Source organism: Archocentrus centrarchus, chromosome 14, assembly GCF_007364275.1.
Source record: "Archocentrus centrarchus isolate MPI-CPG fArcCen1 chromosome 14, fArcCen1, whole genome shotgun sequence".
Classification (NCBI taxonomy): Eukaryota; Metazoa; Chordata; class Actinopteri; order Cichliformes; family Cichlidae; genus Archocentrus; species Archocentrus centrarchus.
In genome coordinates this window covers 13,295,963-13,315,357 of record NC_044359.1, presented here as the reverse complement: position 1 = coordinate 13,315,357, position 19,395 = coordinate 13,295,963, and the positions used below count along the sequence as shown (strand labels likewise).

Sequence of the window (19,395 nt, the reverse complement as noted above, 5' to 3'; positions counted from 1 at the left end):
GTTTGTTAACCCCTCCTAAAGCCAACAGTCTTCTTGATGGAAAGAAAACGACCAAAATACACATTTATTCTGCTACAGTTTGTGGAGAATTTATGCTTATCGGCGCTGCATATGCTGCAAGTAAAAATAGTAAGTAGACCTAATCAGCTGGGAAAGACTTCTGGCGGTCTTCATTACAGTAGCTTTACTTTTTAGCCTGTGAAGAGTAAAAAAAAGTTGCACATTTTGTTCCTATTTAAATACGAATATTTTTAGAAGTTTGTTTATATACTATCGTGTCTTATTTCTATGTTTAATTCCCACAATTTTTTTTCTCATTTATTGAGTCATAAAAATTACATACATTCTGCTGTATAACAATCTTTGACACAATAATGTCAATAAAATGAAACAGATTTTTAACCAAGCTTTGTCTTTGAATTCTGTAATTAGGATAATAATAATAATCATAATCATAATAAACTTGTCTTTATTAGTAAAATTTGCATATTAGTAAAATTTTAACCTGCTGTCTCGTGGCGTTTTACCCGTGGTCTATGGGACAGTCTACACTGCGCATGCCCAGTACATCCTGCTCGGTAACTCGGATAATGGCCGCTAGGTAAGATGAGTGGATGGGCCGCGTCCTTTCAGTGTGAAGCGCTCCCTTCAAGAAGACCGTTAACTCGGGCGGTGCCGAGTTAAAATGGTCGATATCCGACCCGAAAGGCATCCAGAAACCGTTGTACATAGTGCGAACATCGTCCTTCAAACGTAAGTTCTCATTTTTAAAAAGATTTTTGTCCGGGTGCCGTAGCTGGTTGCTAGCTGAGTATCCCAGTCTGCTACATTTGGACTTAGTGTCTTCGGGGTGCAGGTTGTGGTAATCCTCAAACGTTATATACTATAACCTTTTCTGTTAATATGTGCGGAGGCTAGCGTCTTACTTTGTAAGGCCAGAAACAAGCTGATTCGTTCGGAGTGTTTTATTTCCCGTTGTATTAACATGAGCTAGATTGTTGTTAGTTCCTTGGCTCCGTAACAGTGATGCTAGCTGACAGCGTTAGCTTAAGGTAGTTCATCACACACAGCACGTACGCTGTCATAGCTCGTTGTTTCTATCAGTTTTCTATCCCCAACGTAATCACCAAACTGTGTGGAAACCGAAGGCCTGTATTTGCTTGTCCGTTAGAGTTATTAAAGGAAGATAGTCTAGTAAACAAAATCTTGCAGTATTTGCACCGTAACTGCGAGGGGGGTTTTTTTTCCGTCGGGACAGAGGGGTTACTAGAGTTCATGCCGTACCACAGTCGTTGCAGCACTCACTCATCCATAACGTTGGTACTACCGGTGCTTCAGTTAAGATGATAAATGGTATATGTCCATTTAGACTAAGTCCACCAGAACTTACCCTGCAGTTGTGAATAGATTGCAGCGGATACAAATTCATTGGTAGACGGCCATGTTATATAAGTTCAGATTCTGCAAAGGGATGTCTGTCTAGCCAATGATAGTCGTGGTAAATTTAAAGTTATGTAAGTTAACGCGATCCTGCCACGGGCTGCAGGGATAAGGGATGGAGACTGCTGATGGAAACTCAAGGGGAAGAAGTCTAAGAGCTTTATGTAAATGAGAGGAAACTTGTCTTTTAAGTGGCACATCAGAAACTTGGTAGAGTCGAGCCATTTCTGTTTTTAAAAGCAGCATCCCTAGTGAGATTTTTCTGTAAACTTCACGCTAAAGGCATGTATTAAAGGGTCTTTTGAAGCACTTCGACTAAAAGCTTGTAAACAGCGAATTAAAAAAAATACTGCAGGAGCTCTGTTGTTTGGAGTGGGTCAAGATTAAAGATGGGGGGAACATGTTGCTCTCTGCAATTTCCTTTTGTGATGCTTCTGGATGAGAGCCTGACTAACAGTCAGTGATTTGTTTGAGAGCCTTAAGTTTTAAAACATGATGGGGGAAATAAAATCAGGTTTGTCATGCATAGTTTTAGGGTGGGAAAAAAAAACTGCAGCATAATCTCTTAACCAGAGAAAAGCATGCTCAGATTGCCATGGAGTAATTGACGGTCACCATGAGAGGTTTCATCACTTTAAGAAATTAGATTAAGTCACATTGATTACATTTGGTTTGTTTGTTTTAGATCATGCAGTAGTGACTATAATAGGATTCATTAGGTGTCAGGAAATAAAACCAAAATGCAATCTTTCTCATTAAAGTTTTTATTTTCATTTTTCATCTCAATACAGACATTGAACAAGATAAAACTTCAACGGACAATATACCCAGCTTAGTAACATTTATAACAGGTCCAAGTGAATGAGAGGGATTAACATCAAAGTGAACAAACATATTTTAGAAAGCAAGCTTATACATAGTACTATATAAATATCTATATATATATATATACACATACATACACACACACACACACACACACACACACACACACACACACACACACACACACACACATATATATATATTAGGGCTGCAACGATTCATCGATTAACTCGATTAAATCGATTCTAAAAATTTATCGACACAAATTTACTGTGTCGATGCTTCGTTTAAACTCTGCAGCGCTCAGCTGTCTCGGTGTAAGCGGCGCTCCTCACTAGCATTAGCAGCATTAGTGCTGACGTTTTTTTGTGGGTTTATTGGGGGCTGGCAAACCAACATAGAACTGCATTACCGCCACCTACTGGACTGGAGTGTGAATCACTCACGTATACACAAGCACACATTCTAAAAAGCTCTCCATCGCTGCGATGGATTTCATTTAACACAGAGTGGATCATCACTAGAGTTGCCACCTGTCTCGTAAAATACAGAACCCCGTATGTTACGGGACTCCGTGGAATACGGCTCCGTAACATTACGGGACGGGTGGCAACTGTCGCTGACATGCATTTCCACGCCTCCACTGCTCTCTGTGTGGGTTGTGCTCGCTGAGAATTTCAGCTGCTATTTTTGTCTTTACTTCAGCTGTAGCTACCAGAACTGGTTTGCTAGCGAGCGCGGGCCATTAGCACTAGCGATGGTTCGGTACCGGAAGGCCCGCCCCCCAGGACCGAGGGGCTCCTACAAAATATTTTTTATACTTTAATCCCTTATTAGTGACGAAATATAGACCTGCAGTAGAAACGTATTTTCGAGAATGCTTGTGAATACAAAGCATTACACCATTACTCACACATGCGCCATGGCTCCCGCAGCCACTAGTTTTCAAAACACTCATAGCAGGCAGCGGTTTTAACTGCGCAAGCGCAAAGAGGCGAAGCTGTGACGGTGAGCTCAAGTAGTGAAAAAGGAAACGTTTTTCCAGCGTCCAAAACAGCAGCTTTTTCTTTTATAACCACCATTAAATCTGTGAAACAGCTGGAGGTCCTTCATCAAGCACCTGATCAGCAAGTGTTAAGGTGAAGAAAAGAGAACTTTGTAGCTGCTCCATTCACCGCTGTTTGTTCACATGGCGAGAAACTGCATTACGGAAGTGAAAATATGCAGATAAACTGTTAATAAAAAAAAGTATTTCTTATCCGATTACTCGATTAATCGCTGGAATAATCGATAGAATACTCGATTATTAAAATAATCGTTTTTTGCAGCCCTAATATATATATATATATATATATATATATATATATATATATATATATATATATATATATATATATATATATATATATATATATATATATATATATATATATATATATACACATACATACATACACACACAAAATGCAATCTTAAAACAAACCACTGCAAAATATAGACTGCTGTGGAGGTGAGTTTATATTTTAATAATTCCAGCATTTATGAGATTTTCTTATGGCATTTCTTTTTGAAATTTTGATGTGAATCATTGAAGTGATTGAAAAACAGTACACATTCAGGATTTTTCCTACATAGAACAACCATTGGCACCCTCTGAATCATCAAAAATGTAATAAAACGATTTTCTGAACAGTTCTGTTAATGTAGATATCATTTACTCAAACATATTAAACATTTTTGTTTATCTACTGGACAGGAAAATTCAGAGAGATGGTTACAGAGTCATTGCCTTTACTGTATGCTGACCAATCATGCTTACATGAGTAGGTATCTGCCAGAGGCCCATTTTAAGCCAGGATAACCCTGATACTGGCTAGTATATGTATAGTACCATAGATGTAAGGTCTTTGAGCCCATTCATTAGATTTGACATCAGTATCTATATCGGAATCCTCAGTCAACACCTTTTTTTTGTTTTTTTGGGAGATTTAGTATTTTGTAAAATGAATAAATGTCTTCTAAATTGAGTTTTAGAAAATTTATATTGTATGTGTTAGGGCTGGGTGATATATCGAGTTTTTAAGAAATGTCTGTGTTTTCATACGTGATATAAGATGAGACAGTATCGTCATACTTGTAGATCCACCAGTTTCTCTTCTCCTAATTTGTCTCTGCACAACTTCACAACTTCACCCGTAAATCATGCAGGAAGCGACAGCATGGAGAAGTAAACAGATACGAAGCTAAGCTGGTTAGAATAAAAAAGAAAAACAATAGTCAATTATTTGGAGATGGTTTGGATTCAGAGTGTCAGATGAGCAGCAGACTAATGTATTCTGTAGAGCATGCCTCAAACAAGTCCTGACAAAAGGTCCGAGCACTACTAATCTTTTCCACCATGCATACTGATGCTAATGCTAATGGCTGCGTCACTGTTATGATAACAGCTGAAGTCCTCAGCCTGCGACGGCACCTCAGCCAAGCGCAGGTAGCTAGAACCCTGCTGACTGACGGATGGCATTTTGTTCATTCAGTCTGTTTACATGTTTCATTTGCACAGAGTACTAGATGTACAGGAGGACACACTTTGGTGAAGTCTACTTCACTGCAGACTGACTTTTTAAAGAATAAGTCAGCCTTTTGCTATTTTTGCTCTATATCTTTTCTGTTTACATTTTAATAGCACAGCTGTGAGTCTTTTGTTATTTTAAAAGCATTATTTTTTTAAATAAGCATTATTATTTAAATCTGCCAGTAGTTTATTTTTGAGCAATTTCTCATGTACATCTACAGCTGAATGTTAATAAAAGAGCCTGTGTGACATTTAGGACATGTAGCTTTGACTCAGAAATGCCTTTTTCTTTATACCTTTTGGGAAAAAATGTATTGAGATATATATCGTATATTGCCATTCAGCTAAAAAATATCGAGTTATCATTTTTGGTTTGTATTGCCCAGCCCTAGTATGTGTTTATATCCACTCCTGCATGGCTTACCCCCGAGTGTTGTTAAAAGTGTAAATAAACCAGGAAGTGAATTTGGCGAGGAGAGAAGAGGAAGTGTAACCATTATGTCAGTGTAACAGAACAGTGTGTGTGTTTTTATGTGAACTGCAGATTTTGCAAGTAGTCCTCATTTGTCAGACTTGACCTTTGAATTGCACCTGCATTAAAAATGTCTGACTGTTACACCACATGCTGTACTTTCACAGTTGATTGTGCCGTGCTCATGTTGGGCTCTGTGCCGTTGGTTAGTGTGTGGAAGAAACTAGAAAGCCCTGGATGCATTTGCATGTCTAAATTGATTGACTTACAGACTTGGCTATGCAAATCATAGTTGTGGGTGAAGCAGTTTTTCACTGGGTCATCTGTGCAGTTTTTCTTTGGAGTCCCTATTGTGGACTAGCTGTTGTTCCCAGGATCACATTTCCTGCGTTCCTGTATGGGTGGAAGACAGTAAACAAAGTGAATTGTCACGGGCAGTAGTAGTTGGTATTGTGTTCTGCTCTGACCTATAAAAGTACTAGAAGCAGCAAGGCAGCATTTTGAGAATTTCTTGCTGGTATTTATTCCAACAGCCTACTTAAAACCGTGTCAGAATAATCTGGCTTTCAACACCAACTTCTCCTAAACAGTGCAGTGGAGTTCTTAATATAAACAACATCACTGGGTTGGTTTCAGTGAGAAAATGCGGAGTAGATGTTTCAGCATAGGTAAAAGTACTAGTTAGTTAAACTAATTACTTCTCTTTTAATAATCCACAACACTAGTTAATTGTTGTTCCTGAGCCATTATGACACCACCTGCCATTAACCGGGGGATGTAGCATATGGCAGCAACCTTCTTTCTCTCTGTAACAGGAAGTTGTAAAAAGGCAAGGTAATAAGTAAGGCCGATGAAACTAACCAGTGTGGAGGTTTTGAAGTACTTTGATGTAGAAAATGAGTGGTTGCATGTAGGCTTTTTAAGGGTGAACTAACATAACTACTAGAAGCAGTGGGTACCCATAGTCTGCATATGTGTGTGTGTGTGTTGTTTCTTTTTTTTCTTCTGTTAATGAACAGTAAGTTAGTTATCAGAAACATGACTGCTGTGTTTTTCCTTCATTTGAAAAAGGAAAAAATGGTGCCCACCAAAGATGTTTTGGCCTTCTATCAAAGGAAAATCACCAAGATAGCAAAGTAGACTTTTTTGGGGTTCTGTTTTATTTCCCCAAGTTCAAATACACTTTTTATTCATAAAATAGTCAAAAATAACAGGAAAATGCACAGACTTCCATTAAGTAAGTTAACTGAGACTCTTTGCTCTAACTGCCTCTGGACCAGTTATTCTTTTCACCATAGTCTCCTCAAAAGTCCTGTTTTGATCCAGGAAAAATACTATTGGTGTGCTAGCCATAATAAACTTAACTTAGCTGAAAGTAAGTCATTTAGGGCTGCAACTAACAATTATTTTAATAATCAATCAGTCAATTGTTTTTTCAATAAATTGGATTAAAAAAATCATGTTTAATTTCCACCTCTTTGTTCAGAAATAGAATATATGGAATAACAGAAAATACATTCACAAAAAACAGGTTGCTTCTTGAAGTCTCAGAAATAGAACATTTCATCTGTTAACGTAAGGGCAGGTAACCCCCAAGGTAGGTTTCATACGTGTCCACATATCAGCAGTGAGTTGGTGTTTATTGCAGTCTGCAGTTCCTTGAAAGTCTCTTCATATTTTCTCTCAATGAGCTTTTAAAATGTGTCCTTGAGGGAAGTGTAACCAGGATTAAAGGTGTGGATCGTTTTAGTGAAGCCTTTGTCTTCCACCATCGACAGAGGCCTCACGTCAGTGATGATCATGTTGAGGATGATTTCAGTCAAGACAGCTGCTCGCTGTGGTGTGTCTTTCCCATCATAAAGCCTGTCATTGTTTGCTTTTTTTTTGTTTTGTTTTTTTGTTTTTTGAATGAGAGACAGTATAATATGAGCATGCATTATAGCACAATAAACAGCACAATAAACAGCTCAATAAATGCAAAGTATGCACAAGTAAAAATCCTTGTCTAAATGCAGTTCATCCTGCCTTACTCCTTACTCCCACACAGCGCACTGTTTGCACTCATACTTTGTCAGAAAATTAAAACTTGAGCTTAATCATTAAATTATTACCATTATTGTGTACAAGTTAGATTTATTTCTAAACACATTTAAACATTTCTTAAGCAAATTAAACTGAAATAAAAAGTAACACTCACACACGTACTATATCACTGTCATTATCCAGCTAACAAGCAAACAGCATCAGGCGAGCTACCGGAGAGACTAACGTTACGTTTCCTCACTTCAGAACGGGACAAACATATTGTAGATATGTTGATATTGTAGTGACTTACCTGCTGCTCATCTTCATCTCCACAGCAAGTTTCTGTTTCAGTTGTTGTCATTACTGCAGTGCTCCCGCGCCAGGTCAGATCACTTTAGCCAAGCTTGCATGTTACACATTTTTTTAGTTATGTGAAGCGTGAAGTGCTCCCACACTTTGAGGACTGGAGTCGAACCATTTTCTCTGCGTCTGTCATGTTTTATTTGTAGAATATATTTATTTTCCTTTTTTAATTTCCTTTGAAGTTACAGCCTCTGCCACGCTCTGTTCAGCTTGTGCTGCTGGTGGGGTTTTGTTTTTTTGTTTTTTGTTTTTTTTTTATTTTTTAAAACTTTATTAGCCAGTATTTCTAAAGTTATGCAGGTAATGTAAGTGGCCCTGTGACATGGCGAATGACGCATAAATTGTGCGACACAATGCAATAATGAAATTCGTTGCCAACATTTTTATTAATTGATTTTTATGGATTTGTTGTTGCAGCCCTAAAATCATTTGTGGTTATAATTTAACAGTTGTTGAGTTTTATCTTTACTTTTAGACACATATGAAACAGGCAGTTTTCTGATTAAGATCTGAAGTCTTTTATCTTTTCCTCTGCATTTCCTCTGTAGCTCACAGCCTTCCTGTGACCTTTATAATTTAATCCATGTCCTTTGGTGCTTTTTGGCTTTCATCTTTCCTTCTGATTTCTTGCTCTCACTTTCTCTAACTGCATCATATTAAAATTCCATCTCCTTTTTGTTGCATTTTCTTTCTCTACAGAGCACCCACAATTAACATCACGTCTTAGTGGTCAGTTCTGCCTTTGGATCAGAGCTTAAACTGAAGCCATGGCAGTGAAGGACCGCGTAGAGGCTGTGCTCAATGTGGGTCTGCGTGTTCCCAGCATCATGCTGCTGGATGTCCTGTACCGCTGGGATGTCAGCTCCTTCTTCCAGAAGATCCAGCGCTCCAGCCTTTCCAACAACCCCCTCTTTCAGTACAAATACCTGGCACTCTACCTGCACTACGTAGGTCAGTGCCACCTATAGCAGTTCCTGTATTAACCCTTAAGAAAATGTTTGCTATAAAAGAGACAGTTTGTACAAATGCTTTGTACATGAAATTTTCCTCATTCTATAAAATCACTTGTATAAAGGTCTGTATCAGGTGATCATGATCTGCACTGAAGCTGTTTCGAATGCTTTGCATTGGAGAAAATCAGTTTTACCTCTTTTGATTTAAAGTGCATGATTTCTTTTTCCATTCAGCAGTGTCAGCTCACACGTGGCATTCGACAGTAAGCCATGAGGCTCAGCTTTGTAGTGATTGAGAGGGATTATTTGACATGACGACAAGAGGAGCGCGGCCAAAACCACCTGATGTACTCAATGAATGAATTCAACCTGGGTCCCGTTATTCTTGTCCATCTGTGAAGTTCATGACCCAGATGTGACATTCAGATAGTCTGAGACAGCTGTGCCAGTCAAAATTAATGTGATATAAGTGTCAAATGTGTTGATAGCTCACTCAAACATAAGTAAATGATTTAGTTGAAAGAAGAAATTGAAAAATGTTTAATTGATTAAATGGGCAGCATTCTCCCAGTCAAATGTGGCTTTAAAAACACTGACTGGATGCATCCTTGGACTGAACTGTGACTAAAGTTGCTAGTTTGCTTGTAATGTGATTAGCCTTCCCTGTAGTGCTGGTAAGGAAATTAAATCTGTTAGTCTTATTTAGCTGGCCTTAACCATCCAACAAATGCACATTCTTTTACAATAGGACAACCATCTGCTTTTAAGACAGACTGGAATCTCAGAACCACAGTAAAATCCTTGAGTCAGACATCAACAGTGACAAAGAAGCACTGAGAGTAATATGAATGACACAGCAAAGCCTCATTGTTTATTATAATTTAAGCTAGCTGAAATAAAACTATTGTTGAGTTTTCTTTGTCTGTGTTTTGGCTTTGTGTGCTCTCAAACTTGGCTGCAGTTGGTTAATGAGCCAATAGGCTTGGTATGTGCTGATGAGCACTGTGGGTGGAAAGAAAGAAGGGAGAGCAGGGCAGTAAAAGTAAATGCTGCTTTGCACTGAAGAGCTTTTGGACATGGTTTTAAGTATTAGACTATTGTATGGTAAGGCTTTCTGCAGTCTGTCAAAAATCCCTGAAACTAAAGACACATCTGTCACACTTTATTTACGTGACTGAAAGCATGCTTTGGTCTGCAAATAGGAAGTAGAGCTCAGAATTCATGACTTTGTATGTCCTCACAGGTTACATCTTGAGCTTGGTGCTTCTGACTCTGCCTCGTCAGCACCTGGTTAAACTTTACCTGTATGTTCTTACGGCTCTGCTGCTATTTGCTGGTCACCAAGTCTCAAGGTACGCACACAGACTTAAATCTACTAGTATACTTAATAAGATGCTGCTAGCCCATATAAAAATCTCTGTTCCTGTTTTGAACCCCTTAGATAACAAAAGATTTTTGCTATGGTATCTGGGGCCCTAATTGTTTCTGAATTTTAATCTCTGTAGAAATGTAGACATTTTCAAGTTTAAGTGGTTATATTCTCTCAGGTGTAAAATATTAATTTATGCCACTGTTTGGGGGGGGTGTCATCATTTTCTTATTTGGAAGGGCACCACCGCATTTAGTGAGCCGTCACTGTATGGTTTTCTAAAATGTATTTACCTACTATATTTTTTAAATTTTATATATTGAAATTGGGTATTAAAATGGGTCAGTGAGAGTTTTCCTTGTGTTGGTTCATGTGAAGTTTTCCTTCATGTTGAATGTTTTGACCTCTCTTTGTCAGGGATTACGTTCGCAGTGAACTGGACTCTGGCTATGAAGGACCCGTCTACCTGGAACCTCTCTCCATGAACAGATTCACCACTGCACTCATAGGTACAGTACAGAAACACAGTATACATGATGAGGTATGAATGTTTTGCACATAGTTACAGACCCTCTTAGGCAGTAGGAGTAGGAGTTTTTTTTTTATGAATTTTCAAGAAATACTGTACATTGATGTTTACCTTAAATCCCTGCTCCTGACTCTTGGTACAAGTATTGGTATGAGTATTCAATCATGTGCAGAGCTCTACAAAATGCTTTGTCTGAAGCATTTTGTCAGATGTTGCACAAATGTTGTACAAGAAAAACATTTGACAGCAGAGCTCTACAGGCCAACAGGTCTCTCGGTATAAAATGGTAAATGTGGTAAAGCCTGACTTTTTAGGACATGGTTTCATCTCACTAGAGAGTAAAGATGAAGTCTCCTGTGCTATAAATAGACCATAGAGTGCTGATTTTACTGCACAGTGAAAGCCTGAGTAAGCGAAAATAACATGGGTACAGTGACAAAAATACACTGTAAGGACGGATGTGAGATTAAAGCTGCTTCTTTTAAATCTTTGTTGATCTTTTGTTTTTGACAGATTTTCACCACTTCAGGAGATTTATAAATATTCTGATGCAAGTTTTTTTTTATTGTCAATTACACCAAATTACAAGTAACACATCACATTTTATAATTACAGTGGTAATAGTGTGTTCTGTCGTGTATTTGTATCTGTGTATTATATATATGTGTGCATGTGCCTTCTTTCAGGTCAGCTGGTGGTTTGTACTCTTTGTTCCTGTGTGATGCAAACAAAGAGGATTTGGCTTTTCTCGGCTCACCTCCTCCCTCTGGTGGCTAGACTGTGTCTCGTCCCACTTGAGACCATCGTCTTCATCAATAAGTTCTCAATGATCTTCACAGGACTGGAGGTCATTTACTTCCTGGCATCTAACTTACTGGTACCATATAACCTGGCCAAGACTGCCTACAGGGAGCTGGCTCAGGTAATTAATGTGGGCAAATGTTGCAAGCTTTGCAGTTTTTGTGACAGGATTTCAGTTCTGAGAGATTTACCTATTTTCTAGTGTCAATGGTATTCTGTCTCTTTACAAATAACCTCCATTCCAAATGATCTGTTTATTCCTCTCTCTTTTTCTGTCCTGTAGGTGGTGGAAGTGTACGGGCTTCTTGCTTTGGGTATGTCTCTGTGGAACCAGCTGGTCCTTCCAGTTCTCTTCATGTGTTTCTGGCTGCTGCTGTTTGCTCTGCAGATCTACTCATACTTCAGCACAAGAGACCAGCCTGCCTCCAGAGAGAGGCTCCTTTTCCTTTTTCTTACTAGGTAAGACCATAACTTCATGAATCTGATTATGAGAGACACCTTATAATGTACACCACAGACCCCTTAGAACGTGTTTTGTATGTATCGACTTGTATCACTGAAATGGCATGTGGCGTGTATAAAACATAAATGTAGATATGGTGTGCCTACCATTGATAAAATATAATGTATAAGTTACAGAGACAGAGCATAAAACAAACTGAACCCTCCATTTCCTGTTAGTACAGTAGCTTAATTTTGTGACTGTTTAATAACTGATGTTTTGCATTTGTGGACAGAATTAAATAGCAGCAGACTGATGTACCTATCAGAACATTAAGGATCAAAACATTGTTTTGAAATTTGTGTTTTGTTGTTTGATTTGTCATGTTTTCTAATGAATTTTTTTACTCTTCTCCCATCTTCTCCATTCATGTCTTCAGTATTGCAGAATGTTGTAGTACGCCGTACTCTCTGCTGGGCCTGGTTTTCACAGTTTCGTTCATCGCACTGGGGGTTCTCACATTGTGCAAGTTCTATCTGCAAGGCTACAGAGCCTTTATGAATGACAACACCATGCACAGGTCAGTAAGGTTTTGTTGGTGTCTTCTGGTATGTTTCTCTTCTTTTAATTACAGGTTAGTCTTTATGCCTCTGTACTCATAACTGTGGCTGGAGGCACTATGTTTTCTGGTTGCCATCCCATTCATGTGGAAATTAATAGATCTGGAACACCTCTTAGGGGATTTCTACATTTCACACATCTATTAGGATAAAATAATTGACATTATATACCCTAAAGTCAAGTCTGGACAGACATGTTTATGATTTCCAACTTGACTGCGTGGCAAAGGCATACAATTGTGAGGTGTTTGTTAATTCTAGTTTGGTTCCTCTCTGTGCAGGGGGATGACAGAAGGCATCACCTTGCTGATCCTCGCTGTCCAAACTGGCCTCATCGAGCTGCAGGTTATCCATCGAGCCTTCCTGCTCTCGATCATCCTCTTCATTGTTGTTGCTTCCATCCTGCAGTCGATGCTGGAGATAGCTGACCCTATAGTCCTAGCCCTGGGAGCATCTAGAGACAAGTAAGACAGCACAAACATACCAAAGACTTCATTTGTGTATGTATATATATTTTTTTTTTTTTACTTTTTTTGTTTTTTTGCTTACCCATTATAATCCTTGAACAACTGCGCAGTTAATTAGGGATTTACGCAACTAGTTGACTAGACCAGAGGTCCCCAACCCCCAGGCCACGGATTGTTACCGGTCCGTGGGTCATTTGGTACTGGGTCGCACTTAACGAATAAATAACTTACATTATTTCCATTTTACTTTTTATCTGAGGCTGAATGATGTTTTATTTTGAAAAATGGGTGGCTTCTCTCCATACATCCGTCTATGACTCCCTCTTGACGTGTCGAGACGCTTGTCTCGGTCATGTAATGAAATAGTTTGGTTGACCTGCATAACGCTCATTTCAATATTTGAGTGCTCAACAAGAGTAGTAAAGTGCTATGTAAGAACTAGTCCATTTACCATTTATATTTAGCAACAACGGGGATAGCAGTGAGGCGGACCCAACCAAGTCAAGCTGACACTCCGGTGCTCTACACAGTGGCTCTGCAGCCACTCTCCATGTGAAATCAAAGCTTGTATTGGTGTGTGCCGGCCGATAGTGAGGCCGAGCCCAACCAACCCACAAGCTAGCAAAAATGAGTTGCAGAGAAAGCTCAGGGCTCACACTGATTCAGCGTTACGGTGAGTTGTATTTTTCATGCGTTTTATACAGTAAAAATCACCTAAGTTGAAGTCGCACAAATCGGATTTTCGCTCTAGTCGAATGGCATCTGCAGGTCCCGGTTTTTCCTAAGATTAATTCCAATCAAAATATCACCTAAATCTGATCGTACAAGTCGGATTTTTGCCTGCCTCGGATGAAAAATCTGGTCCCGTTGTAATACATTTCCAATTAAATGTGATCACATAAGTCAGATGAGTTTAGTGCTAAAGCCCTCCTCAGCTCCCATCAGCCCACTTCCACTCATCGGCTCATTCATGCACAACTACACACACTAACAATGCCTGGAGATTTCTTTAGTGGCTATACAACCACGTGATGTCTGGATTGGCTGCACTGGGTGAGTCGGTTCATTTCACTGTCGGATATTTTGAAGAATAGGATTTTATCCGACTTATACTTAAGACAGATTTTTTTTTCAAGTCAGATGAAATTCCATTGGCCATTTGAATTCGACTTAGGCGATTTCTACTGTATTTGTTTTTGTGGTGTATCTTATTTTGAAGGCATGTTTAAACGTTACCATGGAGACCAGAGAGCATTCTGGGAAGAGAGAATGTTTTTCAAGTTGTGGCGCGATGTTAGAAGTAGGGATGTGTGCAATTACTCGACTAGACGAGTAGTAGGGTTTAATATTTTTCCCGAAAATGACATGAATCAAATCCCGGGAAATGACGAGCCATTTCCCGGGAATCCCGGGAAAAAGTTTTTTTTTTTCTTTATTTTAATTAGGCCTTCTGTAGCCTGTGTTGGCCTTAACCTATTCTGATATTGTAGAGGTAGCTTTCCAGCTATGTCCTGTTATGCCCAGTAGGGGGTAACGTCGGCTTGATTAACGCAATAAAACCTACATCTGGACATTCGAGTGCTCGAGCTATGCGGTGTTGTATCGTTCCTCAACACTCCCTTAACAAATATAATTCGAATATTCCTCCATTGTACATGGAATTATTCCAAGATATTTTACAACTGCTGGTGCAAAACAATACGGTTCATCTCCACAGCATTGATAAAGGCTCAGCCACGCTGTCGTGGCGACATCTGTTGCGCTATATCTCCACCAGTGGAACGCTGTAATAGTCATTGAAAAGTTAACTACCGTACTACACTATAATATGACATAACACAGGGCCTTGAGTAATGCACTACGACTTGGTCATTGCCATTCTGGCAACAGCAAATTTATAACACCGTGTCTGAGGGTTAAAGTAGGTTCGCTGTGAATCGTCTATTGAAAAACTGGCCAATCCTTATAGCCTAAAAAATATACATTTTCCTCAACTCCATTTTAAAAGCGAAATATGTTAAAGCAATCTATTTCATGATAATTTCTTCACACATTAGGCCCGTATCCTAATTCATGATTGTTAGTAAGCGGCTGCAAACGAGGAAAAGAAACACTCGAAGTTAAACAGATATTTCTTTATTGTTCAGGGCAGGCATATTTTATAGGCTATATAATGCAATATAACAATATATAATAATATAAAATTATATAATACAAAATACCTTAGGGTAAACACATTGCCTACGATTTCAACAAATTAAAGAGGAAAAAAGTACAACTGTGTAATACCTCTATTAAAACGCTTGAGATGAAGGCTGAAGCCTTAAACGGAGGCTGAACGTGCCTGAAATGAAGAGTAATGCTTTTCGCATTAAACGAACCCTTCTCTCAATATTTCCTTAAATTTAACATTCTGAAGCTTTCTTTTCTTTCTGAAAGTCAAATCGACGCGCGCGACTTTTTTCCCGGTTTCCCGTCTAACGTTTCCCGGGAAACGGGAAATGGTTCTGATCGCATTTCCCGGGAATCCCGGATCCCGGGATTAAACCCTAACGAGTAGTTGGTTAGCCTAATTATTAAGGTTCTAATGAACCCAGTGGTGGTAAATGTTTGTCCTAAATGTTATGCAGCCATCTGCCACCAGATGGCGCTGCAGCCCTTACATCGTTATAGAAAAATGCCAGAACACTGTTAATCTTGGCCTGATACTTTTAATAGGTCTAATATCATTAGTTATTTTTGAAGTTTTACAACATAACCTGAATCGCACCTCCAGAGAAACACCCTTCCTTTCCTGCATATTCGGCAACTTCCTCCAAATTTGTACAAAGAAGCGAAAAAACTAGCGGGACAAAAGTGTTTAAAAAGAACTGACCACAGCAAAGAGCAGGACAGAAGAGGGAAAAAAAATCCCAGCATTTTATGCTTCCGTTGGCCGGCGCAACATGTAAAACACCGGGACACGACTGAAATGCAGTGCACCTGCACAAGCATAACGCCGGCAACATCAGCCACTTGCGTAGGTTATGTTGTAGCTCTACAAGTTTACAACCCTAAACCCTGAACCCTGAACCCAGTCCACAAGCATCCTCATTCACAACACGTTTACTTATATTTTCACGTTATGATACATGTTCACATTATTTATTGACTGTATCTAAAAATATCACAGATATTTAAAATTTAAATGAAGATAGGAAATAATATAATATAAAATACAGTGACTTGAATTATATACTAGGTCATCACATCAGTGTCAGTTGAGTCTGTCAACTAGGTTGCCTGTAGGGATTTTTAAGTTCCAGCAGGTGTCAGTATTCAGTGACACAGTATCAATACAGTTTGGCAATGTGTTGAAACACTTCATGATGCCTCATCTGCCCATCACTACTATTTTCTCATATTCAGTGACGTGTAAACATCGTTTGCAGTAACACATTTTCATATATTTAACATCAGTGATTTAAATTTTTTTTCTGCTGCACAGTTAAGCAGCATTTAAAGTGCGATTCATCATAGAAGAATGTGATTAATAGTTTCAAATGCCTTTCTGACATTGTCCATTAAACAGGCATAAAATTTGATATCCGAGTGTTTCTTAGTTTTAGACTAGTGGGTTAGTCTAATTTTTTTCTTTTGTTTAGTCGATTAATAAATTAGTCGCCAGGAACATTCCTACAATTAATTATTCCACAAAATTCAGTATCTGTGGTCCTCAACTAACTTCAGAAATGTCAACAGCAGCACAGTTTGTCTAGAAATGTATTAACTTATTATTACCTCGTGGTGTGGTACGAGTACCAAATTAACGCTGTTCTTCTTTTCCATTCCTTTTTAAATTGGCAGGCAGTCCTTGTGGCAGTAATAAAAGTAACCTTACTAAATGTGTGAGGAAAGTCTGTGATGAACCTGATTGTTTTCTTAAATGCTCATTCTGCTGCCCGTCTCACAGGAGTTTGTGGAAGCACTTCCGAGCGGTGTCTCTTTGTCTCTTCCTGCTGATCTTTCCAGCCTACATGGCGTATATGATCTGCCAGTTCTTCCACATGGACTTCTGGCTTCTCATCATCATCTCCTCCTCAATTCTCACTTCTCTCCAGGTAATGCACAGCCACACTGCAGCTTCCATAAACATTAAATTGAAGGGATGCAACTGTACTACTTTAAGTTTGCCCAACCCAAACGATGTAGACTAAGAATGCTTAAGCATTTATACTTTTTGTATTTTAATTCCATTGTAATTCACAAACACTCCCCCCCAGGTTCTCGGTACTCTGTTGATCTATGTTCTCTTCATGGTGGAGGAATTTCGTAAAGCTCCAGTAGAGAACATGGATGAAGTTATCTACTGTGTCAATGGGACCTACAGATTGCTGGAGTTTCTGGTATATATTACACACACTTTCATACTAACTCTGTTTACAGTCAGAAGGCAGCATGTAACAAAGACACTGTTGTACAATACGTCAGCAATGTCTCTACCTCAGTGTCACGGATTTGTTACCTTGCCAGGTTGCGGTGTGCGTGGTGTGCTATGGCGTGTCAGAGACTGTATTTGGCGAGTGGAGTGTGATGGGTAGTACCATCATCCTGGTCCACTCATACTATAACGTCTGGCTCCGAGCCCAGCTGGGCTGGCAGAGCTTCCTGCTCAGGAGAGATGCTGTAAACAAGATAAAAAGCCTTCCCACAGCTAGCAACACACAGCTGGAGCAGTATAATGACATCTGTGCTATCTGCTTCCAGGTATGAACTGTTTTGTATTTATCTAAAGACCAGGAGTTAATTTTGGGCTTTAAAAGGTAGATTAATGTGATGTTTGATTCCTTCCAGGACATGACCAGTGCTGTGATCACTCCATGCAGTCATTTCTTCCACGCTGGCTGTCTGAAGAAATGGCTGTATGTCCAGGAAACATGCCCCCTCTGTCATTCCCAACTCAAGAGCCAATCTCCAACCACTAGTGTCCCTACCCAAGATACACCTGCAGCCAATCAGAACCCTGCAGGGCAGGAAGAAGTCCCAGACAACAAGGAGGAGGAAGATAGCACTCTACCAGATGCTGGGAAAGAGGAGGCATCAGTAGAGCAGGAGGGAGACAATGAACCTGCCATATCAGCTGGAGAAACCTTCTCTTCCTCCTCCCCCACTGGCATGCAGTCTGCTCCCCTGCACATTGTCAAGCCTCCATTATCATCTTCCTCTTGTTCTTCTTCGCCACTTGTGACTGATTCTGTGCCGAGCCAGTTCCCAGCAGATCATCCCTCTTCGTCTTCTTTCTCTACCTCTGACACATCGGACATGCCCGACATTCCTTCATCCATCTCCCATACTTTCACCCTCTCCGTCTTTCACCACTCCTCTTCACAGGTACTGAAACAAGCAGAGATAAACCGTTCTGAACCCGAGCCCACCCCTCAGCTAAACTCAGTCTCCCTACTGGACAGCCAGGAAACAGCTACTGGTCCATTATCACAATCTAACCCACCAACTTCCCATTCAGAGGAGCATCCACCTCCTCCTGCTCCTCCTCCATTCAACGCCTGAGCTCCATCATAACACCACACAACATACCTGCATGCATATATAAACACAAATTCTAAATAATCCCCTATTCTATTTGTCCAGCTGTTTGCTGTTGGCTCTCCCATCATGTTCAACTCTTTCATATCCATATTGAGTAAAAAGAAAATCTAAAAGAATCTCTAAGCAGATATTCTTAACTCAGTATTTTAAAAAAATGACTGATTGCAACTTTATAAAATGCTATTATTTGTTAGGCAGTTGTCTTGGAGCAGTTAAACGTGTCCCATGATCGGTATAACTCATGCCAGCAGTGATTTCATCACAGGTGCAGTTCTTTTTTCCATGTTAGGGGGATTCAAAGTTAACACAAAAAGCAGGATATAATAATCTCATCTCAGAATTAATTGGGAGTTTTACACCGTGTTCAAAAAATGTGAAATTCTGATTCTGTCACTGTACCACCACCACCCCCCCCACCCCCCACCCCCGGTCATGCTTTTACCCTTTACCTTTTGATGTCAGATATTTAATGCAATTGTTGCTCCCATCCTGCCTTTGTTTGTACAGCCTTGCTTTCATGGCTGTACAGTTCATATTTCATAGTATTTGGGTGCCATGATTTATCGTGGAATGGATCAGAGGACGAGATGGTTTTGATAGACTGTTGATAACTGATGGTTGCATTTTATACCGTGACAAAGTCTTAACATTTCATAAAGTCTAGAAGTTCTTCACAAATCGGTAAAGATTTTTGTTTTTCACTGCTGGATGACATTAGTTACGTGATTTAGTGAACATTAAGCATTAGCAGAGACTGAATGTTGTTTATTGAGGTCGTCACATGACCTAAAGCCTGGTGCTAAGCAGAGGACACATGGTGTGGTCTAGTTAAGGGGTGCAGTGTGAACTCTGGGTTCACATTGAATAACTTGATTAATTACGTGTGTCGAGCTTTTGCTTTTTTACTGCTTCAGTGTCTGAATCAGACTTG

At 39.5% G+C, this 19,395-nt stretch overlaps 1 protein-coding gene across 1 annotated transcript; it reads left to right on the top strand.

Moving 5' to 3' along the window:
- Positions 1 to 577: 577 nt before the first annotated feature.
- On the top strand, positions 578 to 18,882 carry LOC115791793 (RING finger protein 145). The gene is made up of 12 exons (XM_030746044.1): positions 578 to 753; positions 8,397 to 8,648; positions 9,894 to 10,002; positions 10,437 to 10,528; positions 11,235 to 11,470; positions 11,633 to 11,808; positions 12,231 to 12,371; positions 12,693 to 12,875; positions 16,831 to 16,978; positions 17,141 to 17,263; positions 17,391 to 17,624; positions 17,712 to 18,882. The coding sequence occupies exons 2-12, from the start codon at positions 8,465 to 8,467 to the stop codon at positions 18,423 to 18,425; spliced, it is 2,340 nt and encodes a 779-aa protein (XP_030601904.1). The 5' UTR covers positions 578 to 753; positions 8,397 to 8,464; the 3' UTR covers positions 18,426 to 18,882.
- The last annotated feature ends 513 nt before the right edge of the window (positions 18,883 to 19,395 follow it).